A 20,217-nucleotide genomic window follows, 5' to 3' on the forward strand; every position below is an offset into this window, starting at 1 on the left:
GATACAAAATATGTGTTAACCAATCAACATTTATGTGGGGTATAAATAGAGTGGGGAAAAAGAGCTCTACCACATCAACAGGCAATGTTTGCTTTGACATAATATAGGCAGACATATTTTTATATAATTGAAAAAGCTAATATATTAATGGGTTATAACCTCATCATGTTTATACATAACTACATCAAATATGAAAGAAGAATAAAGATAATTGAAAAACCCAGGCTAGTGGTAATAAATACTTAATAACATCCATTATAAACACCTCACATGACATATGATGTTCTGAATGACCTCAGCTCTCTGTCACGAAATGATAAAAGAAAACATCACTAAAAGCAACACAAACATGTGGTTTAATTGGTTTGGTTATTGAGTTATAAATATTCAGAAATATTTCCTGCACAGCAAATTGGCCAGTGTTGATTTTTTCAGTGTAAAATGTCTAGTGTCGATTCAAGAGTTACATTCATTCTGTAAGAGTGAAACTAACCCTCAGTGGTGTAAAAGTGTTGGTGTTAATAACCAGAGTTATTATTTTACCCTGTGGAAAGTAAAACAGTCCCATCAAAACCACGCCAATCAGTCATATTTCACATTATGCTCTACTGCGGGTAGATTTATTTTTGAATGTTTTTAATATCTATGTTTTTGAATGTACATTGATTGATAGATTAATCTTATGCAAGACGAAGATAAATAACATATTTTTCTAAACGAAATCCAATCAGTTAGTTTGATTTATTGCACCAGTTACTGAAATGTTTGTTCCAGTTTAACTGGTGTCGGTAGTCTTCTTTTCACCTTTCCGAACACTGACAGTCATTCTGAATGCAGGATACGGGTGACAAAAAATTCAAACTGTTTGAAATCCTCACTCTTGCTGGATTCCAATAGGAATTACTCATCACTTGTGGCTTGCAACATCATAGTGACTTTCAACCCTGATTTGGCCTGTAAGCCAGGAGTTTTCTAATACCACTGTGTTAGCGTAAAACTAGACCACCAAAGTGAAGGCTTATGCTATACGTATTGTATTGGCATAGTTTAATTTTAAGGAATATTTATTTGGTTATTCCAAGTCAATACATGTTAAAATGTTAAAATAAACTTGAGTTAATCTTCAAAAATAATAAACAATTAAAACAATAAATGATCAATCCAACTTAAGTTAATCAAATCAAAAATCAACAAACAATTACCAAAAAAATAAATAAAATGAAAATAACCAAATGCATTTGTTCAAATAACGTAATAATCATCAGCGTCAATTTGTCAATCAGTCGGTCAGTCAGTCATGGTTGGTCTGGTGGAGTGGTTGGTGGAGTGTATGTCGCTGTGTTAAGTGGGCGGTCGGAGCTGGCATTTGCTGGATGAAGATGGCAGTTGTGTCTGGTCGGTGTTTTGTCCAGGGTTGGTGCTGGTGTTGGGGCTGGGAACGGGAAAACCTGGGTTGGTGTTGGGGCCGGGTTGGAAATTGTTTTGGGACCAGGGCTGGAAAACCAGCGTTTGGTGCCGGGTCTGGTGCTGGGACTGTGGGCCTGGGAGAGAACAGGAACTGGGAACCAAGAGCCGGGAACTGTTGTTGGGCTGGGATCTGTAGAGGGGAAGAAAGACAACCTGAGGAGCAAGCAGAATCACAAGGGAGCCTTAGGCCCAGAGGTCAATAGTGGTACTTCCCTGTGGCATGCTAGCTCTAGGGTGAAGGTGTGATCTTTGGTCTCTCGTCTGCGCCTCGTCTGGTGGTCTGGTGCTGGGACTGGTGCTGCATCTGCAGAGGGGAGGAAGGACAACCTGAGGAGAAAGCGCCCACTCAAGGAAGCCCTAGACCCGGAGGTCAATTGTGGCGAAATGCTCTGAATTTACGAACGGACAATCTGACAACGCTCTGGATTTACGATCTCTCAGAGTGCACTCTGGCACTGAATTTACAAACACACCCAAAATCGTAAAATGTCTAGCTAGTAACTTGTTATCCAAATAGGTCAGATCAGCTTTGGAATAAATAACTTCAACCAGACCCCTCTCAAACCAAGCTGCTTACCTATTGCAGATTCAGTCTTCCCAGCCTGGTGCAGGTCTACAATTTTGTTTCTGGTGTCCTTTGACAGCTCTTTGGTCTTGGCCATAGTGGAGTTTGGAGTGTGACTGAGGTTGTGGACAGGTGTCTTTTATACTGATAACAAGTTCAAACAGGTGCCATTAATACAGGTGACGAGTGGAGGACAGAGGAGCCTCTTAAAGAAGAAGTTACAGGTCTCTGAGAGCCAGAAATCTTGCATGTTTGTAGGTGACCAAATACTTATTTTCCACCATAATTTGCAAATAAATTCATTGAAAATAATACAATGTGATTTTCTGGATTTTTATTTCTCATTTTGTCTGTCATAGTTGAAGTGTACCTATGATGAAAATTACAGGCCGCTCTCATCTTTTTAAGTTGGAGAACTTGCACAATTGGTGGCTGACTAAATACTTTTTGCCCCACTGTATATACTGTACTCGATACCATCTACTGTATCTTGCCTATGCCGTTCTGTACTCATTCATATATCTTTATGTACAAATTCTTTATCCCTTTACAGTTGTGTGTATAAGGTAGTAGTTTTGGAATTGTTAGGTTAGATTGCTCATTGGCTATTACTGCATTGTCAGAACTAGAAGCACAAGCATTTCGCTACACTCGCATTAACATCTGCTAACCATGTGAATGTGACAAATAACATTTTATTTTATTTTACTGGTATGAGACTCTCACCACCTCTTTCCCTGTCAAAACAGACACCATCAAGCTGCTTGGGGTCACCTTCCAGAGGGATGGAGATGGCTCCGTCAGCTGAGAGGAGACCATCCGCCATGTCCAAGACTGTGAATGAAGCTCATGATCCCTCACAATGACGGGTACGATCCTGCTCTTGAAGGCAATCGTTCTCTCCATTCTCCTCCTGTACCTAGGCAGGGTGTTTCCCCCAGACAGAGCCATCAGCAAGAAGATAGAATGCATGATGTTCACCTTTCTCTGGGGGAGACAGATGAAGTGACTCAAGCGCAGCACACTTTACAATGCAGTTGAGAACGGTGGGAAGGGGGTCCCAGACATCCTCAACATCATTAGGGCACAGGGACTATCCAATTTGGTCACCAACATCCACAAGACAGACAGAAAAGCCAGCTACTTCAAACAGTACTTTGCTACCCGCATCCTCGGAACCATCGACCACACTGTACCATGGGACCCCCCACAGGTGTACAAGACGTGGAGATATCTTGCCTGCAGGTCAGGTCTGCCCTAGGCTGGTCTGGCGTCCTGGAAGTACAAGGACATCATGACCCACATCCGCTCCAAGGACACCATCGCACACCTTTGAGCTAGCTCAGCCGTGGACCCACAACAGGTATGGTTAAACATCAATCACCATGGCATTACAAACTTACAGAAAGACATCTCATGGATAGCTGTTCATAGTTGCCTCCCCACTAGGAAATTAATGTATAGACGGCACATAGCACGTACAGAGAGCTGCCCCCATGGATGTACTGATACTGAAAACATCTACCACCTGTTTGCTGAGTGCACCATGGCCAGTCGGGTCTGGGCCCCGTTTGTTCCCTCTGTCTCCCTCAACAGGATGCTGACCATAACTCACTTGACAGCAAAGAACATCCTGAACAGTCCACCTGGTGGAGGATCATCGGTACCATCAAGCAGGTCCTGTGGGAGAAAAAGTACATCAGGGTCTACCAGCAACAAACTGTGGAGCGAACGACCCTGAGGTGGAGGATCATTATCCTTCCAGCCGACCAAGACAAACCCCAGACCCGTCCTCCTGTCTTAATTTCCAGCCTCGCGGGACCAAAGGGAAATGCCACAAATGACCTCCGGGTCTAGGGCTCCTCTCCCCTCTGCACTCAGCACTAGCCCAAGCACCAGTCCAGATCCCGGTTTCCAGCATCAACCCACCATACAAGGTGTGGAGACACAACACCAAACCTTCACTCGGAGCGAGCGGACCACAGGGAAGTACCACCATTGACATCTCGGTCTAGGGCTCCTTTGTGTGTCTGCTTGCTCCTCCTGTTGTCCTTCCTCCCCTCTACAGACCCAGATCCCGACCCAGCACTTGCAGCAGCCCCAGTTCCCGGTACCTGGTTCCTTTTTCCCCCGGTCCTAGCACAATTCCCAGTCCAAGCCACAACACCATCACCAACTCTGGGCACAGCCCCGACCAACCATAACTGCCAATTCCTTTTAGCAATTGCCAGCCCAGCCCAGACCTCACCACGTCCTCCCCCAACAAAAAGACACAGACACATTGTAGCCAACGTTAGCCTGTTAGCTAGGGTGCTTGACTGCCATTGTGAGGTCAGAACGCTCGGATCAACACTACTCCTCGGCCAGAGCTCTCTGAACACTCCGAGAGCAAAATGCTCAGAATTTACGAATGCCAAGAGCACACTCTGGCACTCCAGATTGAATTAACAAACACACCCAATTATTGATTTATTGAAATACTCCATATTTAGGCGAATTTAGTACGACATCTGGGAACTTTGGGCATACTAACTATATCCATACTATGACCGATAAGCATACTACATACTCAAATTACATCACAAATAGTATGGTTAGAATGAGAATTCGAACACAGCTAGTGTCTTTCGGGACTGCCTGTCGGGCACTACTTTCCCGCAGTTTTGTTAACAATGGTGAGGGCAGGCGGGAGCGAAGGACACTGGAATCCGGTACACATCAGGCGGGAGGCGGGATACGTAGCTAGCTAGGACATCAGAAGACAGTGTTCTGATATAGAAACTATATAAGTTAAGGGCTAAAAGTTAAAACAACCACTCAATGTATTGTGACATCTGTGAAACTGAGAACAGGAAGGGGGTCTCCTCACCCACAGAGGGAAAGAGCCATTAGGCTGGTGGTAGATTACGAAACATGTTGAAGAATATGATAAGCAATGACCAGTTAGAGAAGACTTGTACAAAAGCATTCATTTATTGAGTGAACGCCAAATAATAGAAAGGGACATTTAACATGTGTGTGTGTGTATTCAAGGTAGATTAGAGAAATATGAACAATTCTAGGATGGAACATGTCTGTAAGGATTTGACCTTATAGACTAGACTGTGTCCCGAGAAGAGAGAGGTATCCTGTTTAGAGCTCGACCTGTCAGTTGCAGACATGTAGATAGAGGAACCCAGTTAAACCGAAGGAGCTATCGAAGTTGAACATTGTGACAGAGTTAGATGAGAGGAGGGGCATTTATAGTGTTTCCCACACTTGTGTTAATGCAGAGGGCAGGTGTTCGGCAGGCGGAAGCGAAGGACACTGTGTGCTAGCTAGCTAGCAAGCAGGCGGGAGCACACAGCGAAGGACACAGCAGGCGGGAGCGACATCGGTAGCTAGCAAGCTAGGACGCGATGCGATGCTTGAGGAGGGCGTTCTTGCAGGAACCAATGGGATGCTCGAGGGGGGGCCTGAATGTGAATGTCGAATTGCGGGCCGCAATCACACACTATTGGAGAGTTTTGCATCTGCATATCACGTGTACATGGAATTAAATATAAATTAATCCCATTTCATTCTAAAATTAAAATAAACAAATTAAAAGAGGATGTTCTATTCCATTGATCACAGATAGGCACAGACACAACAATTGAGAACTATTTAAATAGTGGCAAATTTCTACTGTCTAACAGAGTGACTACGTAATGAGAGCATAATAAACAACAGTGTATTTCACAATAGGTGATGGCAATTTATAGGTAATATTGGGATTTTTGACAAATAATGTTAAATGCATTTGGTTCATTTTATTTATAATTGTACCAGATATTCTGTTCATTGGATATAAAGAGCATAGGAAATATGTGAGATTTTGTCTTTATTTCATAGCAAGAACAGGAGACTTGGCTAAAGTTTACATAATAACTTCTACTAAATCAATCTGTGAAATGTCTTCATACCAAAACAAAGTCACCTCACACATGTTCCTTTTGAATATTTATTCATTCACATAGACATTTTTTAAATATTTTACAAGAAAATATATTCCATAAATCTCCACGTCACGCGGTAATCCTGCATTTCATGAACAACACTGACATCACTGGCTGTATGAAGAGGTGCACTCGATTTGTTTCGCCTGGCGGGCAAGGTAGGCAGAGTTAGTACCCTAGACGAGAGCCAATGGGGAATGGTACAAAAAAGGAAAAGTCAGACTACCCATGTCAGGGTCAAGGGTGAAAGGTTACGGCTGCTCCTGGGAGACACAGCGGAACCCTAGGTTAGAGGCAGAACTGTCAGGGGTGTTCTGACTCCGTGCTGCACACCTGTACCTGTAACAGTATGACTGGAGTGGTATAGAGATAGAGGGAGAGAAACAGAAAACCATACGTCAATGTACATTAGATTGGTAGCAATGTGCATTAGACTGAAAGCATCCAAGACACAAATAATTTATCTTTTTAAAGTGCTCATTTTGGAAAGTAAAGTTTCATTTAGCTTTCACCAATCCACAGTTACGGCAAATCAGTGATTACTCCATAGAATATAGAACGTAGGATGGGAAGGATGTACAGTACCAATCAAAAGTTTGGACACACCTACCCATTCGAGAGTTTTTATTTTATTTTTTACTATTTTCTACATTGTAGAATAATAGTGAAGAAATCATAACTATGAAATAACTCATATGGAATCATGTGGTAACCAAAAAAATGTTACACAAATCAAAATATATTTTACATTTGAGATTCTTCAAAGTAGCCACCCTTTGCCTTGATGACAGCTTTGCGCACACTTAGCATTCTCTCAACCAGTTTCATGAGGTAGTTATCTGGAATGTATTTCAATTTACAGGTGTGCCTTGTTAAAAGTTAATTTGTGGATTTTCTTCCCTTCTTAACTTGTTGAGTGTAGGGGGCAGTATTTTGATGTTTGGACGAAAAACATACCCAAATGAAACTGCCTATTTCTCAGGCCCAGAATCTAGAATATGCATATAATTGTCAGATTAGGATAGAAAACACTCAAAAGTTTCCCAAACTGTCAAAATATTGTATGTGAGTAACATAACATAACATAACTTATATTGCAGGCAAAAACCTTGCATGCCTTCATTACATTTAAAGGGATATCAAACAGATTCCTTTTCCTATGGCTTCCACGTGGTGTGAACAGTCTTCAGACATAGTTTCAGGCTTTTATTTTGAAAAATGAGCGAGAAAGATCACATCACGTCAGTGCATAGCTGGGTGCCAGCAGCGTTTTGCATGCGCCAACAGAGTGGAGTAGACATTTTCCTTCTCTCTCCTATTGAAGAAGATACAGTTCGGTTGAAATATTATCGATTATATATTGTAAAAACAACCTAAGGATTGATTATAAAAAATGTTTGACATGTTTCTACGAACTTTACAGATACTATTTGGAATTTTCGTCTGCCTCGTCGTGACCGCTCAAGCCTGTGGATTTCTGAACATAACGTGCCAACCAAATGGAGGTATTTTGGATATAAAAATAATCTTTATGGATCAAGGAACATTTATTGTGTAACTGGGAGTCTCGTGAGTGCAAACATCCGAAGATCATCAAAGGTAAGCGATTCATTTTATTGCTTCTCTGACTTTCGTGACCAATCTACTTTCCTGCTAGCTGTTTGTAAATGTTTTGTCTGCTGAGAGAGATGTCCTTACATAAACGCTTGGTATGCTTTCACCGAAAAGCTTTTTTGAAATCTGACATGCCAGGTGGATTAACAACAAGCTAAACTGTGTTTTACTATATTTCACTTGTGATTTCATGACAAATTAATATTTTCTGTAATTTAATTTGAATTTGGCGCTCTGCAATTCAGCAGATGTTGAAGAAAATGATCCCACTAACGGGATGGGTGCGTCAAGAAGTTATTGCGTTTGACCCAATCAGTTGTGTTGTGACAAGGTAGGGGTGGTATTTAAGAACAGCTCAAATAAGCAAAGAGAAACGACAGTCCATCATTACTTTAAGACATGAAGGTCAGTCAATCCGGAAAATGTCAAGAACTTTGAAAGTTTCTTCAAGTGCAGTCGCAAAAAACATCAAGCGCTATCATGAAACGGGCTCTCATGAGGACCGCCACAGGAAAGGAAGACCCAGAGTTACCTCTGCTGCAGAGAATAAGTCCATTAGAGTTGCCAGCCTCAGAAATTGCAACCCAAATAAATGCTTAACAGAGTTCAAGTAACAGACACATCTCAAGACTGCGTGAAGACCATGGTTGAATTGCTGCAAATAAACCACTACTAAAGGACAGCAATAAGAAGAAGAGACTTGCTCGGGCCAAGAAACACGAGCAATGGACATTAGACCAGTGGAAATTTGTCCTTTGGTCCGATGAGTCCATATTTTAGATTTTTGGTTCCAAATATATTTAGATTTGTTTAGCACTTTTTTTGTTACTACATGATTCAATATGTGCTATTTCATAGTGTTGATGTCTTCACTGTTATTATACAATGTAGAAAATAGTCAAAATTAAGAAAAACCTTTGAATGAGAAGATGTGTCCAAACTTTTGACTGGTGCTGTATTTTGAAGTATTTAAACAGGGCCAACGTTTGTTTTACAATCACAAAGCCCGTTAGATTGAAGTCCTTTCCTCCTTCACATGACCCCCTCAGATGAAACAAACCCAGGTTGGTGCTTGGGAATCGTTTGGCATGCTGTCAATCGCAACACCAAGGCAACCAGAGGAGGCGGGGCTAATAGCTCAGTTTACTGTGGAAGACAGCATATTGGGCCTCCCAGAAGATCACCTAGCAATGTTCCAGGAAAAGTAGAAGTATGTTTTTCCCCTTAAATCATTCCCCCCTTTGCTGTTAAGCGGGTGGAGATTGTATACAGCTCCCTTTTGTTCCTAATTACAACAGTACGTTGTGTAATTCAAGCTGAAAGACTCTTCTACATTGGCATAGAAGTCAAACACACACCTACACACCAGAGCCGGTCTCTGAACCACCCACACACAGACAACACACCCCTCCATACAGAAAGGCCCACTGAACTTTTTTGTGTGTGGGTAGATCAGCTTTAATATTGCAAATAGATGGTTTCCATCAATGTAATTGTCTGCATTATTTCCAATCTCCCATACATTTTTTTGTAAATATAAACATTTTTTTGTATATATTTTCTTTATAATTTCCCTTAACCCTACCACCCCTCCCCTAATTGGAGTAAACAAATGGACAACACGTAGGCTTCTACTTCCAGATTATACATACTATATACATTTTACGGACACAGTATATTTTACAACAGTAATGTAATTCCCACTCCCATCTCTGAAGCCCATCTAGTTTTGATTTCAATTTGCCATAAGTTTTTCAACTATGTTTCGATATTTCACAACCTTTCTATTCTCATAGTTTTTACATATTGTAAATTAAAGAAACATTTTTGATATGAGTATTATTAATCGATTGACTATGACTTTTTAAAATCACCCAGCAGTGCTATTTGAAGAGTTAACTCTAGATAAATGTTGTAATTCTTCAGCCATTCCTTAACCTGCAACCAAAAACAAGCTACATATTGAAAGTACCAAAACAAATTATTTGAAGATTCGGTCTCTTTGCAGCAAAATCTGCAGAGCTGGGATGGTTGTATCACACTGTACTTGATTGCAGTAGGCTAAAGCAGTGGTTCCCAAACTGTGGGAGGTGCGACGGGTCGGCAAGGGGGGCACGCCCCACAGTTTGGGTACCACTGCTTTTTTCAGAGACCGGCTAGGCTCTGGTATGTAGGTGTGTGTTTGACTTCTGTAGTTGCAATTTTGAAATTGGTTAGTGCACCATTAGTTTTCCTCTTGTCATGTCAGTCATTGGATACCTTAGAGAAAAATGTATAACTTGTCAGAAATGTACAAATCAACTAGCCCATGTCAGCTAATGTTTTTTAGCCCATAGATCACTCAAATATCACATGAATACACATTAGACATGGGAAAATGTATAGAATTGCAAGAAAATTAGCTTTAAACCTGCTAAATGTTCTCTCCGCCATCAAAAGGGAAGTGAACAGTTTGTGTGATGAACAGTGCTTGTGGCCATAGAAATAGTAATTGCATGAAGGTTACCTTATGGCACATGTAGGAGCCTCCTTTCTTCACTCGGTCTGTGCCTGATGGTGGACCTGCCTGCAAAAGGGAGGAGAGAAAATATCAAAACATCAAGAGGAAATCCTCACAAATGTGACATAAAAAGTGTGTGTGTATTACCGGGTTGTGCCGTTCATCTGTGGTGTGGTGTACAGTCCACCAGTCAGATGTCCACTCCCATGCATTCCCTACCATGTTGTACAGGCCATAGCCATTTGCAGGAAATGACTTCACCTGCAGACATAGAAAGATATGAGAAAGATAATTTCACATTCTACACCAATAAGGAGTCGCAAATTATTGAAATAGCGTTGCAACTGTTGCATGGGAAGCATATTAAAAAGAGCTATAAACGGATAATTAAACATCACATTTTAACATTTTAGAATAAAACACTTCTCCAGACATGCAACACAGTATGTTTTTTTGCATGTGTAAAAACAAAATGTTTGGGGTCACTAAGAAATGTCCTTATTTTTGAAAGAAAAGCAAAACAAATCAAATCTGAATTGTTCAGAAATACAGTGTAGACATTGTTAATGTTGTAAATGACTATTCTAGCTGGAAACGTCAGATTTTGTCCTTCTGTAGCTCAGTTGGTAGAGCATGGCGCTTGTAACGCCAGGGTAGTGGGTTCGATTCCTGGGACCACCCATACGTAGAATGTATGCACACATGACTGTAAGTCGCTTTGGATAAAAGCGTCTGCTAAATGGCATATATTATTATTATTAATGGAATACCTACATAGGCGTACAGAGAGCCCTTAATCAAACCCACAAATGCTGATGCTCCAGATACTCAACTAGTCTAAAGGCCAGTTTTATTGCCTTCTTTAATCAGAACAACAGTTTTCAGCCGTGCTAACATAATTGCAAAAGGGTTTTCTAATGATCAATTAGCCTTTTAAAATGATAAACTTGGATTAGCTAACACAACGTGGCATTGGGACACAGGAGTGATGGTTGCTGATAATGGGCCTCTCTACGCCTATGTAGATATTCCATAAAAAGAAATCAGCCATTTCCAGCTACAATAGTCATTTACAACAGTAACAATGTCTACACTGTATTTCTGATCAATTTGATGTTATTTTAATGGACAAATTTTTTAAATTTTCTTTCAAAAACAAGGACATTTCTACGTTTTTAACGGTAACGTATAAATCATAGAAAGTGTAACCCTGAAAGACCTGTAAAATAATGGAGCTGATAAATCTCAGCAGCCATTGAAGTGAGACAAATCATATCAAATTGTATAATTTCACTATTACTATGCAATTCATGAATGTTCTCAATGTTATTCATGTGATCTAGAGCAGCTGTGAGCCGCTGGCGTTGTGACATTCTTAACTTGATTATCTCTCTAATCTCCAATGACACACAGTTCCTGTTGGTAATCAGTGGCTGAATCAGAGATCAACTTCCTGTTTCATCACAATGGATTGTGGGTAAGGGCCACCCTGCCTCCCTAACATGGGAGTAAACAGACTCCCCTGAGCACTTTGTTTTCACAGTCTTTTAGTCAAGTCACAGTCTTTCAGTCAATTTTACATACTGTATTTAAGTCTCATTCTGTCTCGGTCTCTCTCTCTCTCTCTCTCTCTCTCTCTCTCTCTCTCTCTCTCTCTCTCTCTCTCTCTCTCTCTCTCTCTCTCTCTCTCTCTCTCTCTCTCTCTCTCTCTCTCTCTCTCTCTCTCTCTCTCTCTCTCTCTCTCTCTCTCTCTCTCTCTCTCTCTCTCTCTCTCTCTCTCTCTCTCTCTCTCTCTCTCTCTCTCTCTCTCTCTCTCTCTCTCTCTCTCTCTCTCTCTCAGTAACTGTCTCTCCCCATCTCTTACTGGTGAGGTTTTAGTGTACCCGTCCTCTTCTGAGTTGTGTGTGGGGAACTTTCCCTGCCAGAGGTTGGCGTAGTGCTGTCCTTTAGGTTTCAGTTTGTTCCCCCACGGGTAAAGTCTAAAATACAGGAACATAGGATCAGGGCAGTGGATAAAGATAGGCACTACTAGAACTGTGCAAGGATTGAAAGGTATACTGTAGGAATAGTGGCATATAACATATTATAATCTGTGTGATTTGAGCCCTGAATACGGATTGGCTGACAACTGTGGTATACCTGATTGTATACCACGTATGACAAAACAAATATTTAATATTTTTACTGTTTTAATTAGTGGGGCGGCAGGTAACCTAGTGGTTAGAGCGTTGGACTAGGGACCGAAAGGTTGCTAGATCGAATCCCCGAGCTGACAAGGTAAAAATCTGTCGTTCTGCCCCTGAACAAGGCCGTTAACCCACTGTTCCTAGGCCGTCATTGAAAATAATAATTTGTTCTTAACTGACTTGCCTACTTAAATAAAAGTAAACATTTAAAAAATTACATTGGTAACTATTTTATAATAGCAATAAGGCACCTCAGGGTTTTGTGGTATATGGCCAATATACCATGACTCATAGCTGTATCCAGGCACTACGTGTCGCGCCATGAGTAAGAACAGCCTTTAGTCGTGGTATATTGGCCATACACCACACCCCCTCAGGCCTTATGCCGTACTGCTTAAATATACTTAATCTATATACAGTGCCTTGCGAAAGTATTCGGCCCCCTTGAACTTTGCGACCTTTTGCCACATTTCAGGCTTCAAACATAAAGATATAAAACTGTATTTATATGTGAAGAATCAACAACAAGCGGGACACAATCATGAATTGGAACGACATTTATTGTATATTTCAAACTTATTTAACAAATCAACGGAAAAATTGGGCGTGCAAAATTATTCAGCCCCTTTACTTTCAGTGCAGCAAACTCTCTCCAGAAGTTCAGTGAGGATCTCTGAATGATCCAATGTTGACCTAAATGACTAATGATGATAAATACAATCCACCTGTGTGTAATCAAGTCTCCGTATAAATGCATCTGCACTGTGATAGTCTCAGAGGTCCGTTAAAAGCGCAGAGAGCATCATGAAGAACAAGGAACACACCAGGCAGGTCCGAGACACTGTTGTGAAGAAGTTTAAAGCCGGATTTGGATACAAAAAGATTTCCCAAGCTTTAAACATCCCAAGGAGCACTGTGCAAGCGATAATATTGAAATGGAAGGAGTATCAGACCACTGCAAATCTACCAAGACCTGGCCGTCCCTCTAAACTTTCAGCTCATACAAGGAGAAGACTGATCAGAGATGCAGCCAAGAGGCCCATGATCACTCTGGATGAACTGCAGAAATCTACAGCTGAGGTGGGAGACTCTGTCCATAGGACAACAATCAGTCGTATATTGCAGAAATCTGGCCTTTATGGAAGAGTGGCAAGAAGAAAGCAATTTTTTAAAGATATCCATAAAAAGTGTCGTTTAAAGTTTGCCACAAGGCACCTGGGAGACACACCAAACATTTTGGAAGAAGGTGCTCTGGTCAGATGAAACCAAAATTGAACCTTTTGGCAACAATGCAAAACGTAATGTTTGGCGTAAAAGCAACACAGCTCATCACCCTGAACCCACCATCCCCACTGTCAAACATGGTGGTGGCAGAATCATGGTTTGGGCCTGCTTTTCTTCAGCAGGGACAGGGAAGATGGTTAAAATTGATGGGAAGATGGATGGAGCCAAATACAGGCCCATTCTGGAAGAAAACCTGATGGAGTCTGCAAAAGACCTGAGAAAGGGACGGAGATTTGTCTTCCAACAAGACAATGATCCAAAACATAAAGCAAAATCTACAATGGAATGGTTCAAAAATAAACATATCCAGGTGTTAGAATGGCCAAGTCAAAGTCCAGACCTGAATCCAATCGAGAATCTGTGGAAAGAACTGAAAACTGCTGTTCACAAATGCTCTCCATCCAACCTCACTGAGCTTGAGCTGTTTTGCAAGGGGGAATGGGAAAAAATGTCAGTCTCTTGATGTGCAAAACTGATAGAGACATACCCCAAGCGACTTACAGCTGTAATCGCAGCAAAAGGTGGCGCTACAAAGTATTAACTTAAGGGGGCTGAATAATTTTGCACGCCCAATTTTTCAGTTTTTGATTTGTTAAAAAAGTTTGAAATATCCAATAAATGTCGTTCCACTTCATGATTGTGTCCCACTTGTTGTTGATTCTTCACAAAAAAAATACAGTTTTATATCTTTATGTTTGAAGCCTGAAATGTGGCAAAAGGTCGCAAAGTTCAAGGGGGCCGAATACTTTCGCAAGGCACTGTATATTAGTAGTGGGGTTGTTACCTCACACACACATTACACTACCTCTCCTGTAGGCCCCCTCTGCAGGCATACTCCCACTCAGCCTCTGTGGGTAGTCTCTTGTGGGCCCAGGAGCAGTAGGCCACAGCGTCCTGCCATGACACATGCAGCACAGGGTGGTCCAGCCTGCTAGCACAACCAGGTTATGGTTAATAATAACATCATAATACATGGTCATTTAGTAGTATAGCAACACATACTGTATACTTTGTACATTTGGCTCAAGCAGGAACCAAACACACAACTTCAACCTGAGTCATAAGAACCATCAGTTTATCAACAGACCTCTACCCATCTGTGACATACAGATACTGGTAGACACTGGATCTCATTAGAATGAGCCAGTATAGCGATGTAACACCTACCTGTCTGTGATGCTGGAGTCGGGGCCCTCAGGGTGCCTCCAGTCTGCTCCTCTGACAGGCAACCACCAGGGGGCAGCAGCCACCTGACAACCAGGAAGTCACAACAGCTGCTATGTCACACAGGTAGACAGAACACAACTTATCAGGAACTGATGTCATGGTGGTCAGGCCGAGTGTGCACTGGCGCACACACAAACAAAAATGCACAAACACACAGTCTAATAGTTGAGTGTGAAGGGGGGAGTAGTGCTACATTCCTAAGCAAGCAGTGTTTACACACTCTTTCGCCACCTCTAAAACACTCTCCTCTCCCAGTCCCCGCTAAAACTGAATCTGCACCCCATGTCTATAGTCCACCAACAGTCTACACATAACATAAATCTCTCTCACTCCCTCACTCTCCCCTCTCCCTCACTCCCCCACACTCTCCCTTTTCAGAGAAATAGAAAGTTTGAATCGACATTGTGTGTGTGAAATGTTAACACACTTACAACATACCAGCCAGTGTTAGAGAATGGATACTTAAAGGACACCAGGCAGGTGCCACTTTGGCCTGCTCTGTGGCTGTTGCTCTGCATTGTAAAGCTCTGCCATCATACAGGGGTGTTTGTTTTCTTCATTTGACTCCCAAACAAAACAGTGTTTTTTACACAACTAAAAATAACAGTGTAAGATTTTGGTGTCTTGACTGGAATAAGGTGTCAACAGCCTTCAAAAACACATGTGCTTTCCTAAGCCAATGCGTCAGTCACACTAAACAACTCAGCTTTGGGAGTACATCACAACAGGTTTGAATAAAAAATGGAATAAATAATTGAATCCAACCTAATGCACAGGGATCTGTATAGTAATACTGAGGTAAAAGATACAGAGAAAAAAGCAGGAAGTTCAAACAGCATTCCAAGTTCCAGAAGGAAAACAAAGCGTGTGAAGTAGTAACCTTGCTCTCTCAATCACCATGTTAACCAGTGAGGACATCCATCTGTGACTGATTACATGCTAATGTGTGTGCCCCAATATCCTCCATCCCACGAGGACAACAGTAATTAACTTCCAGTTTTAAGAGTAAGACTTGTGCGCATAGGAAGTTGTTTGTAAAGACATATCATGTTTACAGTTGGCTATGTTGAAATCATACTGTAATCTAATTTGATGACATTGAATTCTGGCTATGTTGAAATCATACTGTAATCTAATTTGATGACATTGAATTCCAGTACTATGTGTCAGTACGATGGGTGTGTGTATGTGTGTGAACCTTTAACAGTTACTGGCATTTTTCAAATAAAATGTTATTTGTCACATGCGCCGAATACAACAATGAAATGCTTACTTACAGGCCCTTAACCAACAATGCAGTTTAAAAAAAATACAAATAATTAAAGCAGTAAATAACAATAGGGGGATATATACAGGGGGGCTATATATAACGGTGTAAGATGTTGGTGTCTTGACTGCAAAAAGGTGTCAACTGCCTTCAAAAACATGCGACTCTTGTTTAGAAGCCTCTTGGACCCAGACATGGCACTCTGGTACAGCTTGCCGTATGGTAGCAGAGAGAACAGTCTATGACTATGGTGGCTGGAGTCTGACAATTTCTGGGCCTTCCTCTGACACCACCTGATATAGAGGTCCTGGATGGCAGGAAGCTTGGCCCCGGTGATGTACTGGGCTGTACGCACGACCCTCTGTAGTGCCTCTGTAGTGTTGGAGGCTGAGCAGTTGCCATACCAGGTAGTGATGCAACCCGTTAGGATGCTCTCGATGGTGCAGATGTAAAACCTTTTGAGGATTTGAGGACCAATCATACTGATTCCCTCTCATATACTCCATGTTAAGAGAGTTCCACTATACAGCCTAAATGACCTGTACTACCCCAGGGATAATTATTTGGCTGTCTGCTGTGGAGCGGAGTGAAAGCTGCTCAATAATTAAACCAGAGGGCAGTCACCTCTCTATACAGGCTTCAAAGCATAATCAAAGGAGACTGATAAAATGGGGGTCTAGTGGAATGTCATCAGATGACAGAATGAGAAACCACAACATTGCCTCTCCATGGGCCGTAAGACTAACTTTAGACACATGCTCATTGATGCAAAAAAAATGGAGTAATGCAGATGGAACTCAAGTTAGGGCCCTGTGTGTGCAGGACTGAAACAGCTATGAAAACAAGAAGTAGGCTATACTAGCCTGGACGCCCGTATTTTCTTAAGCCAACTCCTGTATCGTTTTTGTCTAGGAAGAGGCATTGTTGAATGCAGAAACAGTCACGCTAGCACCTAGGTTAGATGTAAACAACACTAAAATAAGTTTACAATAGAACATTGAATGCAGCCGTCACTTAATTTATTCAGCATGATGGATGCACAATACATATCCCTTGCCTTGGGAGAATTAAATGTATCTTCCTATCTTTTTTTGCTCTGAAGGGTACTTACTGCCTGGGATATCTGGCTTTTGACCTCCTCACTCAACACCCCCTCGAACACAAACGAATCTCCAAACCTCTCTGCCTGCAGGAACACAGAACGGGGAGAGAGAAGTGCCAGCATCTTAGAACAATAAATAAGAGAAGGGAGCAATCACTTCTATAGAGTGACATCTGTCAGCATGGCTGTCTCATAGTAAACCACAATTCCACATGTGAGGCAATGTATGTTTTCATGTTTGTAATTAATTTGTAACACTCCTGACACTACTTCTGTCTTTGACCAATATCAATAAGACTAATCTCAATAAAGTCAGATACATTTTAAAAACCTACCTCGGTGATGTAGCCCGTGGCATTGATGAAGCTCTGGAAGTGGCGGTTGCTGACCTCATGAGCATCCATGTAGAAATGGTCCAGGTGCACCCTTCTCTGGGGACCCTCCCCATCCTGGGGGATGCCAGGACTGTCTGTACCCATCAGGAACTCCCCTCCTGGGATCAGGACCATCTACAGGACCACAACAGGGCCATCAAACAACAGACATCTATAAAGAACAGACACATCAGGACCATCAACAGGCACACACCAGGACCATCAACAGACACACATCAGAACCATCAACAGACAACAGATACACATCAGAACCATCAACAGACAACAGATACACATCAGAACCATCAACAGACAACATACACACATCAGGGCCATCAACAGACATCATACACACATCAGGGCCATCAACAGACAACATACACACATCTGGACCATCAACAGACACACATCAGGGCCATCAACAGACAACATACACACATCTGGACCATCAACAGACACACACCAGGACCATCAACAGACACACACCAGGACCATCAACAGACACACACCAGGACCATCAACAGACACGCACCGGGACCATCAACAGACACACACCGGGACCATCAACAGACACACACCGGGACCATCAACAGACACACACCAGGACCATCAACAGACACACACCAGGACCATCAACAGACACACATCTGAACCATCAACAGACACGCACCGGGACCATCAACAGACACGCACCGGGACCATCAACAGACATACACCAGGACCATCAACAGCCAACACACATCAGGGCCATCAACAGACAACATACATACATTGGGGCCATCAACAGACAACATACACACATAAGGGCCATCAACATACACAAATCATGGCCATCAACATACACACATCAGAGCCATCATCCGACACCATATGCACACCAGGACCATCGACAGACATGCACCGGGACCATCAACAGACACGCACCAGGACCATCAACAGACAACATACACACATCAGAGCCATCATCCGACACCATATGCACATCTGGACCATCAACAGACACACACCAGGACCATCGACAGACATGCACCGGGACCATCAACAGACACGCACCAGGACCATCAACAGCCAACACACATCAGGGCCATCAACAGACAACATACATACATTGGGGCCATCAACAGACAACATACACACATCAGGGCCATCAACAGACAACATACACACATCAGGGCCATCAACAGACAACATACACACATCAGGGCCATCAACAGACAACATACACACATCAGGGCCATCAACAGACAACATACACACATCAGGGCCATCAACAGACAACATACACACATCAGAGCCATCATCCGACACCATATGCACATCTGGACCATCAACAGACACACACCAGGACCATCGACAGACACACACCAGGACCATCAACAGACACACACCAGGACCATCAACAGTCACACACCAGGACCATCAACAGTCACACACCAGGACCATCAGCAGTCACACACCATGACCATCAACACACCAGGACCATCAACAGACAACAGACACACACCAGTACCATCAACAGCCAACATACATACATCAGGGCCATCAACAGACAACATACACACATCAGGGCCATCAACAGACACACATCAGGGCCATCAACAGACTCACATCAGGGCCATCAACAGACACACATCAGGGCCATCAACATACACACATCAGGGCCATCAACAGACAACATACACACATCAGGGCCATCAACAGACAACATACGCACATCTGGACCATCAACAGACAACGGAAATGGTTCTAGAACCATGTACAGACACCACCTACACAGACACATACATATTTAGAACAGGGACGGGCAGCTTTGGTGGGGGTGAGGGCCACAAAAAATCTAACTCATCGTGAGCGGCCGCAGTTGCTTGCGGGTCTGCGTACCCACATTCACCCCCCCAGTCTTGAGATACTTTTTGTTCTATGAGATAATATCAGTCAGTTAACATGACCTATATAAATGAGCTGTTGAAGACTCTCATATAACAAAATGTAAATTATATCCTAACCCTGTGTTTACAACAGATCTTATTTTCGTTCATCCAAAACCCCTACAAAAACGCCAGTCATTTCCTCATAGGCTTTGTCCAAAGAACCATTTTGGAGTTAGTGCCTACATAAAGAGGTCGTTACTATTTAACGTGATCTCTATAACGATGTGAACGCTTGATATAATACCTGACTACGAGTATCAGTTTGTTCTCCATTCGTCTGAGTGTCTGTATGCCTTTCATTTGATTTCTTCGAGTATTTGACAGCAGGGTTTTCTGTTATTATGGAGCTTTCCTTCTCGATATCCACAACTGCTTCTCTCTTCAGGTTGTGGCAACCACAGCTCGAGCTCTCTGCCGCCAGCGGAACGATCGTCTCAGGTTCTGCGCCAACAGAGAGTTCTGGCTTGCTTTGAACACACAGCACATCATCTTTGACATTCAGGGAAAATAAGACAAACGCACAATAAAACAACATTGTTGCACCATTCAGCTCAAGACCACTTGTTTGTGGACCGAGCCATGCTTCCGCATTATCAGTCACGTGATCAGTCAGCTGATAACTGTAAGGTTGAAACTCTATACCATAAACATGTAGTCTATCATTTCAGCATACTCATGATTTACAATGTGTGTCATAATGTTTGTGTATAGTTCTTGATTTAA

General features: G+C 42.3%; 1 protein-coding gene across 8 annotated transcripts; it reads right to left on the bottom strand.

Annotated features, from left to right (window-relative positions):
* Positions 1–25: 25 nt before the first annotated feature.
* Positions 26–20,102, bottom strand: sumf1 (sulfatase modifying factor 1). Of its 8 annotated transcripts, none has more exons than XR_006833221.1 (11): positions 19,739–20,102; positions 17,525–17,698; positions 17,199–17,273; positions 14,761–14,843; positions 14,399–14,524; positions 11,988–12,102; positions 10,271–10,384; positions 10,130–10,189; positions 3,648–3,712; positions 2,807–3,307; positions 26–2,176 (listed from the first exon to the last, which is right to left on the bottom strand). XR_006833221.1 is itself a non-coding variant. In XM_046311706.1 (10 exons), exons 1-10 carry the CDS (start codon positions 20,027–20,029, stop codon positions 3,193–3,195), a joined length of 1,218 nt encoding a protein of 405 aa, XP_046167662.1. In that variant the 5' UTR covers positions 20,030–20,102; the 3' UTR covers positions 2,652–3,192. The 8 variants fall into 8 exon arrangements, 5 of the variants coding, with proteins under 5 accessions (XP_046167662.1, XP_046167665.1, XP_046167664.1 ...); XR_006833220.1 differs by having other exon boundaries at positions 2,759–3,307; XR_006833222.1 differs by having other exon boundaries at positions 2,759–3,307; positions 14,399–14,521; positions 19,739–20,100.
* Between the last annotated feature and the right edge of the window lie 115 nt (positions 20,103–20,217).

Source organism: Oncorhynchus gorbuscha, linkage group LG18, assembly GCF_021184085.1.
Source record: "Oncorhynchus gorbuscha isolate QuinsamMale2020 ecotype Even-year linkage group LG18, OgorEven_v1.0, whole genome shotgun sequence".
In the NCBI taxonomy this organism is placed as follows: domain Eukaryota; kingdom Metazoa; phylum Chordata; class Actinopteri; order Salmoniformes; family Salmonidae; genus Oncorhynchus; species Oncorhynchus gorbuscha.